This window comes from Heliangelus exortis, chromosome 1 (assembly GCF_036169615.1).
Source record: "Heliangelus exortis chromosome 1, bHelExo1.hap1, whole genome shotgun sequence".
Taxonomy (NCBI): domain Eukaryota; kingdom Metazoa; phylum Chordata; class Aves; order Apodiformes; family Trochilidae; genus Heliangelus; species Heliangelus exortis.
The window spans coordinates 70,971,243-70,991,366 of NC_092422.1; the positions used below are offsets into that span (position 1 = coordinate 70,971,243).

At 37.1% G+C, this 20,124-nt stretch overlaps 1 protein-coding gene across 1 annotated transcript in view; it reads right to left on the reverse strand.

The window, feature by feature from the left end:
• Positions 1-20,124, reverse strand: part of ANOS1 (anosmin 1) — a 126,405-nt gene that overhangs the window by 53,662 nt on the left and 52,619 nt on the right. The window contains exons 3-4 of the mRNA XM_071747787.1: positions 6,257-6,319; positions 2,639-2,861 (exon numbers count right to left, since the gene is read on the reverse strand). Of these exons, the coding sequence (XP_071603888.1) occupies positions 2,639-2,861; positions 6,257-6,319 (286 nt within the window). The remainder of the gene's footprint in view (positions 1-2,638; positions 2,862-6,256; positions 6,320-20,124) is intronic.

The following is a 20,124-nucleotide window of genomic DNA, read 5'->3' on the forward strand; positions in this document are numbered from 1 at the left end:
GGAAATGTGTTTCTGAAAAGTGTCTTTCAGATGGCACGTGCACCTCTGTGCCATGAAAAATGAATGCATACTGGTACCTCACAAGAAACTGTATCTTAAATTTCAGCTGTCCGGGTATTCAAAAAGTTTCCATGAAAAGGTTTTGGATAATAAAGGGTACATTAATGGCATCAGTATGATTCTAAACACAGTTGCTGGAAGACTCAGAGATGCACATCTTTAAAGTGCACATTATATTTAATAAAAAAGATTTTTTTTTCTCCAAAGCAGGAAAATAGCCTTTAAATTGTGGATCATCATCCAGCTTCAGCTATCCTATTGTGACCTTGACATAACATTATACCCTTTAAATGTCATGAACTTCTCTTCACAATTCACCTTGCCCAGATCCCACAAGTAAGTGTACCATCACTTCTGAGAAACCACTTATGAAAAAAGTAATTTTTTCAGCTGTCACTAGATGGGTGTAGAAAGAGACACACGTCCCTGTCTTTACTTGGGAATACACATTTCAGCATTTGACAAAGCAAATCTGATCAAGCATTTCCCATCCCTTTACCTTCCTTCCTTTTTTCTGCATTTTAAAACTGTTTTACTCCTAAGTGGAGGTACTGCCTCTATTTCTGTCTCTGAAGTAACAAATTTACTTCAGGTAGCTATAGTTATTTATAAATAAATGTAACTATTTATAACTTCATTATGTCCATATAGAAAAAAAAAGAAGTAGGTCATGGAGAAGGGACACTTTCTGAAGTCCTTTACCAGCTGAGATGATGTAAAGGAGGTGGATGAGGCAGATGGCAGATGAGAAAAAGAGAACATTTGTAGCTCCAGTGAAAGGAAATAAAAATGGGAAGACTATGTACCTGATTAGTAATATTCCCAATAGAGATAAAAAATCCAATGATAATGGTTTGTTTGAAGATTACAACAAATGCAGGGCACTAAACAATTAGGATAACAATTAACTGGACTTGGTATGTTAGCCCAACATTTGGAAATACAAGTGTATTTACATTAATATTCTTTTAGGATTGTGCTTTAGCACTTAGTACTAGAGGGCAAATCCAGTTTGTAAAGCCAGCAAATCAGATGGGTATTTTATATCTGCTGCTGGAACTAATCTCCAGAGCTTAATCAACAGTGAAACTGTTGGAAGTTCTGTAGACTCTTCTGAGATTCAATCTTAACTCATTTTCTAGCTGTGAGTGCTATCGAAATGATAATAATAAGTACTAAACTTATTAACTAGGTCTTAGTGATTCTTGCAGTTTTCTCTTCTTTAGTGACAGGAAGGTCATTTACCCGTAGGGGAAATGAATAGCAAGTCTGCTCTGCTTCTATTTGTCCTTTGTTGCAGAAAGATGGGTTGAAGAGGCTAATTAGCTGAATTCATCAGCTGAGAAGGCAGTACAGAATTCGGTTTACCCTTCCTCTACAAGACACATATGCTTTTACAAGCAAGAACCTCCTGCAGCTAGGTGATAAGATGTTAGAGAAGGTTAGTTCTATTCCTATATAATTAGGACGAATAGTGCACAGACTTTCCAGTGCACAGTTTTACAACGTGCCAGATCCTGTGTCCTCTCCAAAAGCATGTTGTCTTCTTTCATTTGTTTGTTTGCTTGCTTGTTTTGGTTTGGTTTTGCCAGCTGTTACATTTACTGGAATGTTTTGCAGTTGTGGTATGGAGCCTGATCATGTAAATCACTATGTATGTAATGTGAAGGTTGGATTATCATTCTGGTCATTTGCCTCAAGAAGATCAAAGAAGTTACTAAGTGAACCATCTTAATGATTTTCATTTTTAAAGGTGCTGTACATAGGAGTGTAATTATTCCTTGCAGTTGTAAAGAGGCCGCTCTGGAGTCTCCTGGAAGTAAGAGAATTTCCTTTCTGCACTAGCAATCTGACTGCAGTATTGTTTGCTGTTAAGAATACTTTGAGTACTATCTTCATCACTTTTATGCTTAGCCAATCTCAGTTATTTCTAATAAAATGTGCCCCATTTACATAAGCAAGTTAGACAATGCTTTCTAATGGTCCATCCTGTAAACTCAAAAACAGGATTCAAAAGTCAAAGCACACGATTTCGGATGTACATGTTCATCACCAGAGACATTCAAAAAGATCAACATTTCAGTTAGAACAATAAACCTAAAAATAAAATCACCATCTCCTCCACATTTTTTACCATTTTTTCATTCACAGATGGAAATTAGTCTGGATTCAGACCTAAACCTGGAGTTTAGTTCAGATTACTGCTGATTAGGCTCTCCACAGAGAAGCAATGCTAACAGAATAACTGATTGATATTTATTTAAAACACTGAAATAGGAATGGATTTCTAACAAAGCATTCTAACTCTAAGTTTGTTCTGCTTAAGATGATTCATAATAGCCACATGTTTACATTCCATGGATTTACAGACATGGCTTCACAAGGGGAAAAAATTGAGAAACTTTAACATTTTTCTCTGGCTTTCCGCCCTTTCATATCTTTACAGCCACATCTTTACAGGATCCTCATCTTTTTCTCCCCATCCGTACAGACTCCTGTGAAAGTCCTGCTTTTCTAGGTGACTTTTTAGTAGCCTGACATTATTAGCCCAGTGTGAGTACTTATTAATAATCTCTACCTTTGTACAGATTTTTAGGAACTTGGCACGTATGACCGCATCCATTAGAACAGCATTTCTTCACTCCAGAACATTCACTATCAGTTTCACAGCTTTCAACACAGGCAGCTGCAAAACCACTGGCCTTTTCAGGTGCTGGGCAGTCCCCTTGCTTCACAGACAGGATGTACTTATGGAATTCACAGCTTGTTAGGCATTCATAATTCTTCTTGGGGAAAAGAGGCTAAAGGGAAAACAAAATAATCATATAAAATTTTCAACAGGGACAAAAATTAAAAAAGAATAAAGAAAAAGAAAAATGTTCTACATTTTCCAAGACCTCCTAAAGGAAAATTCAGATTTTCAGCTTTTGCAAGACTATCCCTGAAGATTTATATATTCAGGCCACTTCTAAAAAAGCATTCTAAGTACGGAATGATGAATTCCCTCGAGTGAGACCACCATCTTTAAGGGAATAAAGTTCTTTATATCTGCCAACTTTCCCTTGTTTTCCACATTGGCTGTCTACAAAGTTGCTCAATGACAGATTAAAAACATTCCCAAAGCGAAGGGGAAGAAACAGTCAGACAGGCTTTTCTTTTGGACAGCCCCACATTCCTCCCTTTGTAATTCACAACACTTTGCCCACAATATCTGATGTAATGCCACTCTAGATAAATAAGTGAAATCTGGTTTCATTATACTGTTTGAACTGAGCTGGCTTAAAGAAGATTTTACTGCACCTTCATGTTCTTGCCAGCATATTATTATTATTAATTGTATAACTCTTCATGGAACTGGAACTAAGTTTCTGATAAAATAATCAGTAGAAAATAGGAATAAAATAAACCTTAAATATATTGACTAAAGATCAAAGGAAATGCTACTTCTTTGAGAAATTAAGTCTTAGATATATGAGAGGTTGCTTCAATGCATAGACATTTCATAGCCTGTATATTACTCAGAGGTTTGCAAGGGTCACTTAAAACTGTACTAAAATACCATCTAGGACCCTGGCAATGGTGATTTCATCTCATCTTTTATCTGGTGCTTTATTTAGGAAATTGACCTAAAGCTGCTCCAGGAGAGGTTTAAGCTAGATATTAGACAGAATGTCTTTACTGAAAGAGTAGTCAGGCACTGGAAAGGCTGCCCAGGGCGGTGATGGAGTCCCTATCCCTGGAGGTATTTAAAAGCCATGTAGATGTGGCACTTCAGGACATGCTCTGGTGGAAATGGAGTTTTTTCTGGGCTGACAGTTGGACTCAGTCATCTTGGAGGTCTTTTCCAACTATGACAGTTCTGTGATTCTGTGATTTTAGTTTGGAGCAAAAACAGATTAAGTGATTTCCTCACAGTGACTGGTGGAACATTAGATGAACAAGCCATGTTAACTGTGGCCTGACTTTTTTACTCAGAGCAACCAAAAACCTCCTACTCTGGCAGATTTCTAAGCCTACACAGGAGTTACTACCCATTCTCCATCCAACTATTCATGTAACCTCTGCAATTCCTTTCTTCTTCCAGTATTCCACTTTTTTACTTTTACTGTTCACATATTTCTCACAAAATGAGAAAGACTCTTTAACTATTAAGGAGGTCCAGGTTTTTCATAGGCTATGTGTCAGTTTATTCTCCAAAATCACTGTGATCCATGACTGCCACACTAGGGTTACCTCTCCCACCTTGTCCTACAGAACAGTTCAGAATTTTTGAATCAAGTTTTTAAGGATGCATTGGGGTGTTACTGCTTAATTAGCCATAATCTGGCAAAAATACCTCCTACTGACCCTTGGACAAGCTGTTCCCTCCATGGGAACGCACCTGATCACACTGTTAGCCAGTTAAAAAATTTAAACCATCAGGAAGCTGAATTTATGGAAAAAAAGGAGTCAGGTTAACTGTCTCCTTTCCTTGTTGACACATACAATTCCTTGAAGATTAGTACAGATAATCAGTAGATAAGAAGTAACATACCAAGAAGGGACCTTGAGAAACACCAAGCTAAATTGTCATTTCCAGTTTTTTTTTACAAAATGCAAAAAGAATCAAAACACTCTCAAAGGCAAAAAGCTTAATTTAATTCAACCAAGTGATGCTATGGAGCATACCTGACTCTGAAAGGAAGAGGTCCCATGCTTCTGGGTGCATGCACGCGCATGTGTGCGCAGCTAATTTGAAATCCTAAAACATCACAAATTTGCAGCTACTTAATTAAAAACTTTATAGCTCCCTGAGGCATAATACATCCTCAAGGCTTCTCCTCCTCACCCTATTTCACAGCTCATTTTTCAGTTAGCTGCTAAATGTGCTGTTCTTCATTATGGGCCTTTGAAGTTCTAAATTTAGCTTGGACCTCATAACACTAATCAGAGATGCTCACTGTTTTTAACTACAATGGAACAGTGTTCTACAACTTCTTCCATTTTAAACTGATTTCCTATGTATTTTCACCCATTTCACAGAATCACACACAGGATCACAGAATGCTAGGGGGTGGAAGGGACCTTGAGAGATAATTTCTGGAAACATAAAGCCTGAATGAGAAGTGATATACAAGAATGATATAAGGTAGATCCACTGAAACTGTTTCATTACACCACCCTAGAGTTATGTCTATGAGGAAGCAGCAATCTGGGCGAAAAAATCTCTATGATTGTTTTTTCACAAGAAATTTATACTTTTTCTTCTAATGTAACTATATAGATGAGCAATCCAGTAATCCCTATTTACACAATGTTTAATTGAAATGACAGGTTTTTCTAATTGACTTCACGATGTTTAAAATAATTTAAACATCTGACACTCTCTTACACCAGAAAAAGAGTGCCCACAATGATGAGGGGGGAGTAAAATCTACCAGTTAGATCAATACGTCAATTAAAGTTGCTTCTGGTTTTTTATTATAAAGATGAAAACCTCCATAAAGATGCACTTTCATACACTTGAATAGAAGTTTATCTTTGTATTGATTTAGTTATAATAATGCAACTATCTATTGACATATTTCTATTTTCTAAAGCCACCTTAGAACTCTAACATCTGATTTCCATGAACTCAGCAGAGCCACCTTTTAAATTCAATAAAATTACCTCCTTTTTTGTACTAGTTTAAGTGATCTAGACTTGCTTACATACAAGGTTATTCTGAAATACAATTCAGAAACAGTCTTCCAAAGTATTTTAAGTAGTTACCTGAAATAAGAGTCCACAATCCAATTATTTCTGTAGAGATACCAATTTAGAAATCAGAATGACTTCCATATGCATAAAGCCATCTTTTGAAGCTACTCTGCACAAAGATTTTCACACAATGACATTTTACCTTTTAAGCAAAGACACTGCTTCTTACACATGGCTAGAAAAGACAGAAATGCACGTGATAGAAATAGTGACTTACAGGATGGAATCTACATAAATGTGGCTGGATCAAGTCTTAAAACTTTAAGTTGACATAAATCATTTTTTCAGGAAATAAAGTAAAACCTTTTTTAAACTCAATATAGCTAGATTGTTATCTGTATCCATTAAAATGATGGTAAATACTGCAAAAATTCCATGCTTTCTCTTGGAAGCTAATAATTTAAATGAAAGAGACAGCTAGAACAAAGTGAGAAATAGTGCCCTTAGGCTGGCCTACCTCACAGAAGCTTTGGCAATGGTTTTTCTTCAGGTCCCAGGACTCTTTGCAGGGTTCCAGGCACTAGGAAGAATGAGGAGGCAGAGAAGTGTCAGGAAGAGAAAGAAATAAACAACCACAAATAACTCCATTTCTTCGCCAGTTTTTGTGTAGCCCATGGAGTTAATAATAGGCTTCAGAAATCCACTTCTCCTGAGTCATGGTGTCAGACCAAGGTCATGCCAAGCCATGGTTTGATTACAAGAAATATTTTCAGTATTTCTTACTGCAGAAGGCAATTGCCTCACTTGTTTATACGCCATCCTATTTTCCACCTTATTGAACATAGGTTCTGATACCATTTAAAACCATTCCACTGGGTCACAGAGCAAATGTAAAAAGCACTGCTCTAAACTACAGAAAGATAAATCTTATCCTCACTGACCAGCCTAAAGAATAGATGGACTCATTGCCTTCTCAAGCAAAAAACTATTTTATCAAACTATGGAGTAAACTCAGCTGAGGTTTAGACATAATTCCTGTATAAATACACAATGTTCACTGGTTCGTTAGTAAAACCACTTTATTTCAAGTACCATACTATCATTTCTTCACCTTCAGCCTCTACAGCAATAAAAGAGTTGAAATTCAAATGCTGAAAACCACAGTCAAGCTATACAGCACAACATACAAAAAAATCACACCATTAAGAGCATTTATTGCAGATGAAACATAGATTCAGACTCACATCCTGAAACTTTTTCACTTCTTTTGTCAAATGTACAATCTTGGAAAATAACTGGAATTGCTGGGAGTGGATAACACCTACTCATTCTAGTAATAGTGGGAAGTTATTTCTTGCAACAAAAAGAAAAGCCTTTGACATGCAATTTACTATATAGCTTGCTTCTCTTTTACATAGTATTATATGGAATCCATATGCATTTGTTCCACTCAAAACCAAGCTTGATATAGGCTGCATCTCAGAACAGTTGTCCACCTGTACATTATTAATGGTCTAAAACAATAGTGGTCTTAAAGCTAAAATTTTTTCTTACTAGCAAAAAAATCTGAAAAATATAATAAAACCATTAGTCACAGAGATTACATACTTCAGGAATAAAAAATAGCAATTCTACATTTTCTGCAAGTACATTTGGTATTTTGAACCAAATTCCTAGCTCTTCAAAATTCACAGTGTGCCGTACACAAAGTAATTAGAAGGATACATTATAAAATGTCACTGAAGTCAGTAGGTTTAATTAATTCCAGAGTGTTAATCCTGCTGTGGTATAGTTACCGCACATTTGAGGACGATTCCACTGCCATGCCAATTTTATAACTCTCCTGATGGATTTAGTCCCAACTTTCAGAAGTATAACTAGTGCAAAGACATAGTGGACAACATTTTGACCACACCAAGACTTTGTCAGAGAACTCCAAGGCTGTCAGGATTTCCATACCCTTGCCTACTCTGAATTCTTGGTTCACTGCTACGTAGCCACACAGAGTGTACCTAAACCTACAGATCCACAACCTTGAGATGACAACTAGGACCCAGTTCATGCTGACTGTATTGTTGAACCACCTTTCTTGCAGGCTCTAGAGTAAAACATTTGGTATTCCTGAAGGGAAATACCAAGATACTGTATGCTTCCGAGGGATTGCTCCAGGCATTTGTACCAGGATGTCCTTAACAACAATCCAAGTAGACTCCAGCACTGATGCCTTGTCTGGCTTAAGCTGTCTCAGTAATCACTCAGGATAACACAGGACAATATTAATTTGAGCCCAAACATCACCTGTCACCAGGGCAGGCAGAAAAGATGGGTATCTCAACTCAGACACTTCAAAGGAAAGATGGGCAAAATGATCCAAGGCTGACAGTATTCTGAAATCCAACAGCTCTCAACACTCCAAGGAAAAGAGATGATATAGGAAGACATAAGGCCTCCATCATAAAGACTGTGGGCTCTGGTTTGAGGACATGCTCTTACCAGTAAGTAAACAAAAAATTCTTTCTGCTGTATGAGGAGCCCTAACTGCATTTGGCTTAGACTAGCAGCAGGGGCTGATGCAGAAGCCAATTGCCTGTCTTCAGTGGAGCTGTACCATTCTGCAGGCTGGAGGAAGACAGAAATATTGCAAATAACTTTGCACTAAAAGAGTTTGGAACTGTTCTTCTAACAAGGTAGTTATTAAGCTTGCAATAAGATAGATGAGAGCACACCACAAACACTGAGGTTTGCACATTTATCCTCTTAGCAACTCTGTTTGTGGTTCCCCCAAACCTGTAAACTGGAAAAGCTGGAAGCTTGGATTCAGGTCTCACCTTTGAGTCCTTGACTTAAACTGTGAATTAAGTAAGATCTTGAGATCCCTCCTGGTATCTGATGAACTTTATCCTATGAATGGCAATAACCTCAGGTAAACAGATACCATTTTTTCCCCACAAAGTCTCTCCTAATGTTTTTATATGGAGAGGGAATCTGTTGTAGGTCCAATGTGTTGCACACATTGCTAGATCTGAAGAAGGGCTATTGTGTACATAAATTTGTTTCTTTTCCAGACATCTGTTTTCCCATAGAATCACAGAACTGTCATGGTTGGAAAATACCTTTAAGATCACTGGGTCCAACCATCAACATCTCACCCCCCATTAAAATAAGATATATCACCATGCACACTAGAACATGTCTTGCCTCCTTTACATGTTTTTTTCAATATCTTCAGGGATGGTGATTCCACCACCTCCCTGGGCACCCTGTTCCAGTGCCTAACTACTCCCTCAGCAAAGAAATTCTTCCTAATATCTAGTCTAAACCTCCCCTGGTGCAACTTCAGTCCATTTCCTCTAATCCTATAATTATTTACTTGAGGGAAGAGGACAGCACCACTCACGTCCCTGCAGCCTCCCTTTAGGTAGTCTTAGAGAGCAATAAGGTCTCCTCTCAGACTCCTCTTATCAGGTTAAATATTCATAATTTCCTCAGCCCCCCCTCATAGGACTTGTTCTCCAGATTCTACCCCTTATCTGAACTCACTCTAACAAACTCTCTGTCCTCATAAACTTTTGCTGGCCTGGTTCTGTTAAACTTTCTCATCCCATTTTTATGTGTCACTCTGAGCTGCATCTTTTATCTGCAAACAGTTTTGATTTTTTTCTCATCTTTGGCATGTTTTGTTCATCAAGATGAGTCTACTGAAGAACATGGATTTTGCAGTGCTCTCTACAGCACTGCAGTAAAACATTTCTCCCTCCACTATGGATTGCTCTCATTTTTAGTCCACCTAGTGAAGCAAAACACCAAACTGAAAAGTCTCTCAAGAAAAAGCAGAATCAGGCCTTATCTTCACAGCAGCTGAAGGTCTTCTGACAGATATCATTCCATACACAATAAAGAAAAAAATTTAAATGAAGGAAATATAATTAAGAATTAGTAGCAACAATATCTGTGTTCCTAAATCCAAGTCTTCAGAGAATACAAAACAAAACCAAAAACATTTTAATAACTTCAACTCAGCAAAGGCCTGAATCAAAAGTCTCCCAGACCAACAGGAGTTATTTAATAAGTATTTAGCTTAGCCTTGATGTCTGAAAGGAAAGCATACAGCATATCTCACCGATAAGAAAAGCTTCAAGGAAATACCTAAGAGACCCGTGAGAAAACTATTCCCACCCAGCAGGTAAATACATCCAGATTTTCTGGATTAGTGTAAATGTGTGCGCCTGTTAAAAGGATACCGAAACCCTCAATCCAGGATAAGGAGGAATCTAGGCCAAGCAGCAGCTGGCAGCTGGTCTTGGCTCTGCTTTATGTAATAAAAAATACCTTGCAGACATTACCACCCCACCTCAGAAGCTGAGCTAGGTTTGTAGGTGGCAGACCACCAGCAGGCAGGAGGGTAGCAGTCTGTGAACCACCCTGGTAATCCATTTGGCGGATGCCACTGCTCCCCTGGAGCCACTGCTGACTCATGCCCTGGAACCACCATAAAGGCTGCTCGGCTGCTGGGAGGAGAGATATGGAACACAGCACTGAACAGGGCATAGAGGCCTGTGGCATTTTTCAGAAGGTGATGGATGTTAATGATGCTGGCCTCACTAAATTGAACTATCCTAAAGCAGCTGTTCCATCATCACCTGTGTCACTCTGGCATTTGTCATCCCTAATGATCAGGTGCCTAAGATGAGACTCTGCAGCACTTCAGGTGTGAGACATTTCAAAAGCCTGTATACCCTATCAGGTCAGGCACCCACTATTCACTTCTATCTTGTTTAAAACAAACCATTAGAGGTAGAGATGCATTCATGGGATCGGTCAGTTCCTCAGGCAAAAGAAATCCACAAGCCCAGAGAGGAGCATTCAGCTGTAAAATCAGTAGCTGCCATTTTAGCTTGTAGGCTGATACATGCTTGCTCAAGAAGCCTCTGAACATTTTGTGAGATTCATTCCTAAGCCATTTGCATCTCTGCCTCTTTTGCCATTGGTAGGCTGAACCATTGGACCACTAGTCATCAACTTCCTAGAAACTCAGCATGATGTTTTAGATCCTAAAATTCAGTTACATTACTAAGAGAGGTTTAAATATCTTTCAAACTTTGCTCATTTAATAGGAACAACTGTGAAACATACTCTTTTATGTAAAACAGCAGTTTCATGTGGCTACCTGGAGTTACTCCTCTGTTCATGGTAAATGGATTCTCATGAGAATTACACTAGCAACATATTTCCCTTGTAACTGAATAAAAAAATGGGTCAAATGACAGAGAAAAGTTCCCTGTATGTGTTTGCCTATTTTCTCTGCTCTAGGTCAGTGAGCATCACGATTTGGTGAAAAGGAGTGATTTTGTATTCGAGGACCAAGTCTTAATTAAATTAGTTACAGTTGGGGTTATTCTGTGACATTATCATGTACACTGGGAACCCAGCTGATACCATCTGAAAGTATTGCTAATTGTAGAGCTGGTTTTGAATGAAAGCCAGGTTTTAAATGGTAACTAAAGAATGTGCTACTTAAAGTGAATTGATTTTTTAAAATCTCTGTATGGAACACTTCTCAGTGTTTCTTAAAATGCATCATTTGTTGTTCTATACCGATGTCATCCTGACAAGTAATACAATAGAGTAGATGACAAGTCACAGGTTACTAATGTGGAATTTGTTATCTGCAAATACAAATTTATTCTGACTAACACCAAAAAAAAAAAAAAAAAAAAACCTGAAAGAAAAATTAAAATCCTTCCTTTGTAATCAGAATTCAGAGATCACATCCTTATGTTTTAGGAGAGATGACCACCTTTTATTTTTCAGGAGTCAGTCACCTAGAAAAAAGTAAGAACTGAATACCTGGAACCAGAACTGAAACTAAGGGAATAGTGTCTCTACTGGAGATGTAGTTACAACTACCTTCACTATTCTGAGTCCTCTTTAGTTGTAAGGTAAGCCAGTGCAGCACAAACCTCCAGGGTCCAACAGGAGCAAGTAGGGACAGACAGGGATACAGAATGGCAACTGCATGGCCACCATCACATTTTATTACATCACAATCTATACCTGCAGTGTTTAGGATTACTCTGAGGCTAAAACCCTACTAGACTTTTCTAGTTAATTCACATGTGACCTCATCCAGAGCAATTTGATGTTAAAGTACTAGAAGTCAAGTTATGAGAATACGGCATTTTGTGTTGAGAAAATAAGAAAATAAGAAAGAATAAGAAAATAAAGAATAAGAAAATAAGAGAGAATATAAGTCATCCAGCAGTGGTCTTAGGTCAACAGAAGTAAGAGCCTTCTAAAAAGACTAGCAAAAGCTGTATAACAAAGATCCAAAATTAATCATTACATATCCAACTGAGATTATTTTTTTTTTTTTTTAATTATCTCAGTACGATGATGAATATAACCTGCAGGTGAAATGCGGATTTTGAGAGATATCACTTTTAAATCATTTTCTGGGAATTGGATTCTTCCTATTTTTCTCAGTGTGTTTGCTTTTTTAAAGAAAAATCTGGTAAAGTATGTCTTCCCAATATATATTAAATATAAACGTATAAATCAGTGTCCTTTGCTATCTGGCACTTTCTATGGAAGTCTTCAACTGTATGAACAACTCAAAATGGTGTTAGTACTGAAATACTTTTTAAAATTACATTTCAAAACCACCTTTAAAAGATTTAACTTCTAGTTTCACATCCAAGCAGCACGGTTTGTGTCCCTCTCTCCAAAGACAGACTGCTCCTGCAGATAGGACTGTCAGTGTCTCATAACAAGCCACTGAAGCCTTCACTTCACCAAGCCACACAGAACTTAGCTACACTCTTTTCCCATTACAAATTCTGAAGGCCACAGAAAAAAAAAAAAAACATTATTCAAAATAATATCCTAATGAATATGAGAAGGAGAGTATATTGACTTTCCTTTGAAGGTCTATTTAGCAACTTGAGCAGAGAGGTGAACAAACCCTTGATTTTAGCTCTCTTTACTTAGCCTCTGATAAGGTTTAGACACAGCTACTGAAGCAAACTGCAGCAGTTTTAGGTGCACCTGACTTCTGTTTGTTACCAGTACTTTGGAAAGTGGTCTAGACACTTGAATGGTTCAGAGCAGAATGGAACATTTCTGAGAAGCTTTACTGGCTGCAAGGTTGAGCAGCATAGTTCAAACTAGAATAGCAAACAGCTGCATTCTACCTGTATTTATTTTACTTGGGTGTGAAGGGACTAAAAGCACACACACGGACAGGTATTACTGCTCTCCAATGTTATGCAAACTTGCTAATAAAATATCAGGACTTACAGTAAAGAAAAACTTCAGAAGTGCATATCTAATAAAAAAATAAATTAAAGGAGATTGGAAAAATAACGTTGTGTTCTCATTAATCCAGTTCATTTCAATGAGACAACATCAGGCATGCCAACACCACAATTTTAAGTATTAGCATTTTGGGTTACTCAGTGCCTTCAATAGCCTCAATAGCCTACACAAATAAAGAAGACGTAAGACTTAGGCTGAGTATGAATATTTTCTGGAACAGAGACAGGTAAAGGGATAGTCACAGTGTATCAGTTAAGTCTGCCCAGACCTTCACATATACAGAGTAGCTTTACAGGGTTTGTTCCTAAAATGGAGGCTCTTTTTCAGAAATTTGGATTAAAAAAAAAATAAATGTTCTAACTGCATTTACTTCTGTAAATCCACCATTTAAATTCTCCACACGCTCCAACACCCTGCATTAGAGCACCAGAAAGACCAAGACACTTGCCAGGAACTTCAGGTCAAATTTTTTTGAAGCCCACTTAGCTTTTGCTGTAAATCCTCAGCATTAAATAGAAAGTGAAAGCTACCAGAGAAGTTGTACAGAGAGTGAGAATCACTGAAACTGTCAAAATTGAAGAAGCTGTTTAAACATATTTGGGAAGAAAAATAAAATTTAAAAAAATTTTTTAAAAATAATAATTTAAAAAAAGGGTTATATCAACACACCATAGCAGAAATGCATCAGTTGCAAATCTACTTTTTCAAATCTATTACTTTTACAGTGAAAATAACTTTCAACAGTGACAGCTTGATATCTATCTGTATGGCTTAGCTGTCTAGCATGTCAAACTTTGCCAGCAGAAGTCTTTGTTTGAAAGGACAGGAGAAAAATCCTAGGATGCTTTTTATGTTTCTATTCTTTGTTACCAAAATCAAAATCATAGCCATCGATGTCAACAAAAAATTGGCTCCCAAACGTTACTTCATTTCGGAGCAATTTATTTACGTGCAGGTGAAAATGTACCAGCAGATGAAAATGGAACACTTAACTTTCTTCCCTTTTCCTGCCTCCTATCTTAGAGCATAGCAAAGTAACCAAAACCAACTCTGAGTTCTTATTTTGCTTGATTTAGAAACATGAAATTGAACTTAAGCCTCCTACATTCAAGAAGAATTCCTTAAACATAAAGTATTTGATGGAGCTTCCTCTCTTCTGTTGAACCTGTTTTATCTTGTGTAAGTTATTCTCTAGAATGTGGACCTCTCACCTTGAAGGGGCATACCCTACTAACACCTGCTGATCCCCCTGAAGTTCCTTTGAAATGCCTACAATAGCAACAAATATTTTGATTATGTCTCAGTGCAGTAGCTATTCCACCACCACCTCTTTGCAACAGAGATTTTCTCTCTCCATTTTTCTCCATCTTTGTTTCCTCTACTCTGGCCTGAAAATTGTTCCTATTCAAACTGTGGCTTCAAAGACCATTTTCCTATCCTTCTCTCATCTTCTTTTTACACGCTACATCCAGTGTTAATTATTTCTTATTTTCCAAAGCTCTTCCTAGCCCTAATTCTACATCTCCACGTTCTGATGGAGCAGGAGGTCAAGCCTGGAGCACCAGTGTGCACACAAGATACACACCATGGCAAAATGTATAAATTCTTTTAAATCAAATGAGGAGCAATACAGTGTTAAAAGAAAATTAAGAGGTTCTTCTCTAAGAAACTTGTTTCTAAAAGTGATAATAGCTTTAATTACTTAATCTCTTCTTTCTGTGCTATTGCTTACGTATTTAATTCTTTGGTAGTGTAGCTACCTATCTAGAGAACAATAAAATGAACTACCAGAATTTAAAAAACAGTAACAGTTTTGCTTCTCTATCTGAACTTTCTTCCTTCAGGCTAAAGTCCCACAATGCACTTAAAAATTAGAGTGATTTTCACGTTTGCATCTATTCCACTACCATGGATCAGTCCTAGCAACTCTTTCTTTCTGCCTTTAAAACTTCTCCAAGATTATATCCATAATCTAGTGAGTAAGCAACATGGCAGAAGCTTTCCACTTCTATATCCCTACTGTTTCTAAATCAGTGTTCCCTGTCACTCTTTCCATGCAGATAGGGTCCAAAGAAGGTCACCTGTAAAAATAAAAGTAATACTTACTATTATCATGCATAGTGCAAAATGTAGCAGCTTTTCCCTTCCAGACATTGGCACTGAGTTAGTGATATTGATTGGCTGATGGATAACTATACAGCTGCATTCAGTGATCTTAAAGGTCTTTTCCAACCTAAATGATTCTATGATTCTATGAAAAGGAGCTCATCATGTCCTAAAATGTCTCTCTCATAAACTGTTTTCTCATTTCTTAATATTTGAATCTTTGCTTTAGTGATTAAATACTTCTAAAATAAGTGAGCATATAAATATTTTGATGTTTTATATATGCACAGAATTTTCATTGAGAAAACATGATTCTTTCAATCTCAAACAGACAAGGGAAAGCCTCTTCAAGCTGTCACTTTCCCCTTCCAATCTGTTACAAGGCAGCTTCAGATAACCACACACAGTCTTGTTATAAACACCATCTTGCTGAGCAACTTAAAAGTGTCTGTCAAAACAGAGCTGCTTTCTCCAAGAAAAGTCAGTTTTTTCATTGCTGTTTTATAAACCAGTTAAACCAGTGCACTCCTCTGATAACAGATGACTCTCCTTATACATCACCCTGCAAATTCACACATACATTTCCGAATGAAAGAGCTGCAACTAAATGTTCTTTATTTCTTGTATCTACCACAGTACTATGGTTTTTATAGACCACCTAACAACCAGAGACTATGAAAAAAAGGGGGGCCCTCTTTGTCTAAATCGTTACTTTGTTTCTCTTCCTCGGCTTTCTGTTTCCCTCCCAGCACTACCATCCCCATCAGAAACGACATATTCCGCATTACTAAACAGCAAGAGCCATAGGGCTTTTCACTTCTAATTTCACGCCATAATAAAATGCAGTGGTTGTTTCACTGGGGGACCTGAAAAGCCTCCCTTTGTCAGCCTTGTCTGACGGTCAGGTTAAGTATCACGCTCTGGCAGCAGACATCTGTGCATGCTTCTTCACACAGTTATGGCAAGGGGGAAGGAAAAAGAAGGGAAAAATGAAAAGGAGTTCATCTTGAACAAAACATTCAGCCCCTACTCTGGAGCATTTCACATTCTATTGCTTGGCCTAAATATTTTTAAATATTTCTGCTGCCTGCCTCATTGATAAACCAATCAACCTAATAACAGCAAGTCCAGAAAGTTTTCGGTGTGGTCAGAGGTACACTTATTGCTTTAATGGAAAAATCTATTCACCTAAAGTAGGCCGATGATATAAATTTGTGGGGATGAGAAGAAGCAGAAAAAAAGAACCTAAAGAAAATAAAATTATATTTTTGATTTCAGAGTAAACAAATTCACAAAAGAAACCCCACAACAGGAATTAGCAATAACAAACAAAATACAGTATTTCTAAAAAGTACCAGCATTATATGTAAAAGAAATATTGCTTCATTCTATAAAAATAGAAGATAAAATTCTGCTAATCCCAAGTACAACAGGAACAAAACCCCAAAATGTAACAGGAAACTCTGTGAAGTGTAAGAAACTTAGCTTTAAAAATATTCCCACTACACAAAGAGTGGTTTTCTGTCCTGTATTTAGAAACCCTATTGTATCCATTGAATCTTGTTTAAAAGGAGAGAATGTGATTCCTTTTCACAATATCTTCATGTTTCTTAACATAGTCTACTGGAGCACCAAAATGAGTAAAATTCTATCACTTTACATGCCAATTCATAGAATAAACACTGCTAGGTAACATTTTAAAAGTTCGTTTCACAAATTATTTGGGGGAAAAAATGGTGATTTAAGTAATAAACACCCTAGAATTTTCAAAGTAATCTAAAATTGCTATCATTTCAAAAACATTTTTTTTCAAAGGTTATTAAATAAATGCCTTCCCTCCTATTATTTTTCAGTGCACGATACACATAGGCAAGAAACACTGCACTTATATTACAAATTTCTTATTGTCTCCAGTTGTTATATTTTTGAGGTTCTAGTTCAGTGATGGGCAAAGTGAGTCTAAATCTGTAATGTCACCAGAAGAGATGCAATCTTGTACAGGGACCAGCACTCCTTTGGTACTGAAAGAGACACCCTAGATGAAAAGGTGACCAGATTTTAGCCAGGTAAACTTCCCCATTCAGCTTGCTCAGTAGCCTCATAAAAATTAGCTGTCTGGGTCAGGGACACAGGCAAAAGGAAAGGAGAAAGGAGTCTGTAAACACCTCTTTAATTGATAGCCTGCACTTACAGCAGCTTAAGCCAGTCATAAAACCAGTCCAAAAAACAACTACTATCTCATTTTCCCTCCAAGGCTGAGTAATAAAGATTGACATTATGGTGTTGAGAGGTAAGTGGGACCAACTGGCAGCTGAGTTAATAGATAAATAGTTCTGATTATACTGTCATAGAATCTAACATGGTGTTAAATCAATCCTCAGCCCTGTGCTGGAAGAATAGAGATGGATATATTTTGCCTGCCAAGAGGTCTGGGACAGATCACTGGCCATCTCTACTTCCAGGGCAGAAGGGAAGGCCCCAGAAATACATTCTGCTTTCAGTATACACAAATGTGGAAGTTCACCTCTGCAGCTCTAACATGAATCATTGTATTACTTTACATTATAAATTCAGTATATATACTTCACATATATAAATTCAGGTTGATAGTAATACACATCCAGTCGTCCTAACGTGACCTATCATACTGTACAGATGTTATGATGATGAAATTATCTTTAACAGTTGACTCAATGATCTTAAGGTTCCTTTTCAAGCTGAATTATAATGGAATATAATTGTGGTAAAGATGACGCTGTAGCACAGCAAAAACTATAAAGTAAAAATATGGGATATGGAATGCTTCATCTAATTTTTTCCCATTCATCTTAATGGGACTCCTTAAGCAAGTTCTGAATCAGAGTTAGATTATGGAAGCAAGCTGGTATTAAGTCCCCAGAGAACAACTGTATGAAAAGCAGCTCTTTGCATAGCACTTTGTATGCTGACAGCTGAAATGGAGAGCTTGCCCTTTTATGCAAACATATGCAATGAAATGCACACTAGTTAATGAAGTATAGCCAAAGGATTATATCCAGAACTCATAATTCTAGATTAAATCAGCACAACCTCAGGAACTGACTCCCTTTGACTGCTCACAGGCATCCTAAATCTCATGGTAATGCATGCCAAATACTACTACCAGAACACTCAACAGTGTACAGAGCTGCTCTGTAGTTACTGTCGTTGGAAACAAAAAAAATGACAATTCTGAAAAATCTGAAGATCCAGTCAACCCTGTTACCTGGTTAATATGGCACCTGGAGAACCTCTCAGAGGACCAAATATTCATGTCTCCTACAGGGTGAGAGAAGTAGCTCTCTGGAGTTTACTGACTGTACTGACTTGATCCCTATTGGAAACAGAGGGAGCCTGGATACGTCCAGAACATACAGAAAATATAAATACAAAATTCAGGACTCTGAATCTTAAGTCCCACAGATTGTCATAACATTGTTAATTTGATTGGCATGACTGGAAGAGGGTAGATTAAGGTTAGAGATTAGGAGGAAATTCTTGACTACGAGGGTGGTGAGGCACAGGCACAGGCTGCCCCCTCCCTGGCAGTGTTCAAGGCCAGGTTGGATGGGGCTTTGAGCAACCTGGTTAGGTGGGAGGTGTCTCTGCCCATGCAGGGGACTTGGAACTACATGATCTTTAAGGTCCTTTCCAGTGCAAATCATTCAGCGATTCTATGATTATTGTCTTGAACATCCATTTCTTACTCAAAAACTCAAAGGTTCCATAATATTCCTGAAAACAGAACACTTCTGTACCAATTATTTCAGAAATACACTTATAGTCATCTGGATATATTATAATTTCTCAAATGTAAGAACACTCTGACATAAAAGTAGATAGAAAATTAATCATGAAGACGCTTTTGAACAGAATATAAGAAGCAGTCTGGTTTGTGTCACCATCAGTATATTTGTTGCCCAATTTTAGTAATTTGTACTCCCTCAACCCAAATTAAATTTATATAATTTTAATTGCTTTAACATTTAAAATATGTTTAAGCCTATCTATTAAATGAACAAGGCAGATTTTTTTGCTTCTTCAAAGAAACTGTCTCAGTACATTTGTTTTCCACAGTATTTCTTTGGGCAAGATTAATATGTAAATACCTTGGGGTAGGCACGCTATATTGGTTTGAATAAATGCATCAACTGATGCTGTATAATAAAACCCACAATTCTCTCTTTTCTCTAAACTCTACAAGGTAGATAAAACATTTCTACCACCATGTAAAATTGCCACTGCCCAGCAGCAAAACTTCTGGTATATTGAAACTGTTTACAAAATTACTTGTAGAATAATGTCGACCACTGTCCTTATTCTAAATGTCAGTTGGTACAAATCAAATCATGAAAATTATTTTATTTCAGGAACAGTGTAAAAAAATTTGAATAGTGTTTTGTACGCATCCAAATGAAGACTATTTCAGGATTTGACTATTTTACATGTCTTACTGATGTCTGTGAAGAAATATAGTACCTCTCTCATACATTTTACAATTACCTAATGGAATGGCTGTAAAATTTTGCATGCATCTCACAAATGTATTTAAGTATCCTAAAATTTGCTCATACATTCATAGAGAAATGACCTGTTTTATGGTTTAACCTCACTGACTCAGTATCGTAGGGCCAATTTTATGCTTGAATTAACATATGCAATGTTCATTAAAATCAATAGAAGCCACCCAGGCAACCAAAGAGACTCAGTTGGGCCCAAAGTATCTTAAGAATAATTTATGTATTTGGCACAAAGTCTGAACAACATTCAGGCTAATCCACTTACATAAACAATATTTCCATTCATATTCTTTAAAAAGGCAACAGCAACAACAGCTGTCACAGCTTGTGGTCCAAACAAATCTTTTTAATTTTAACCTCTTACACTAATCTGTACCTGTATTTTTAAGAAACTTATTTCTACTTATGTCTTTTGCAGTTCTTTCCT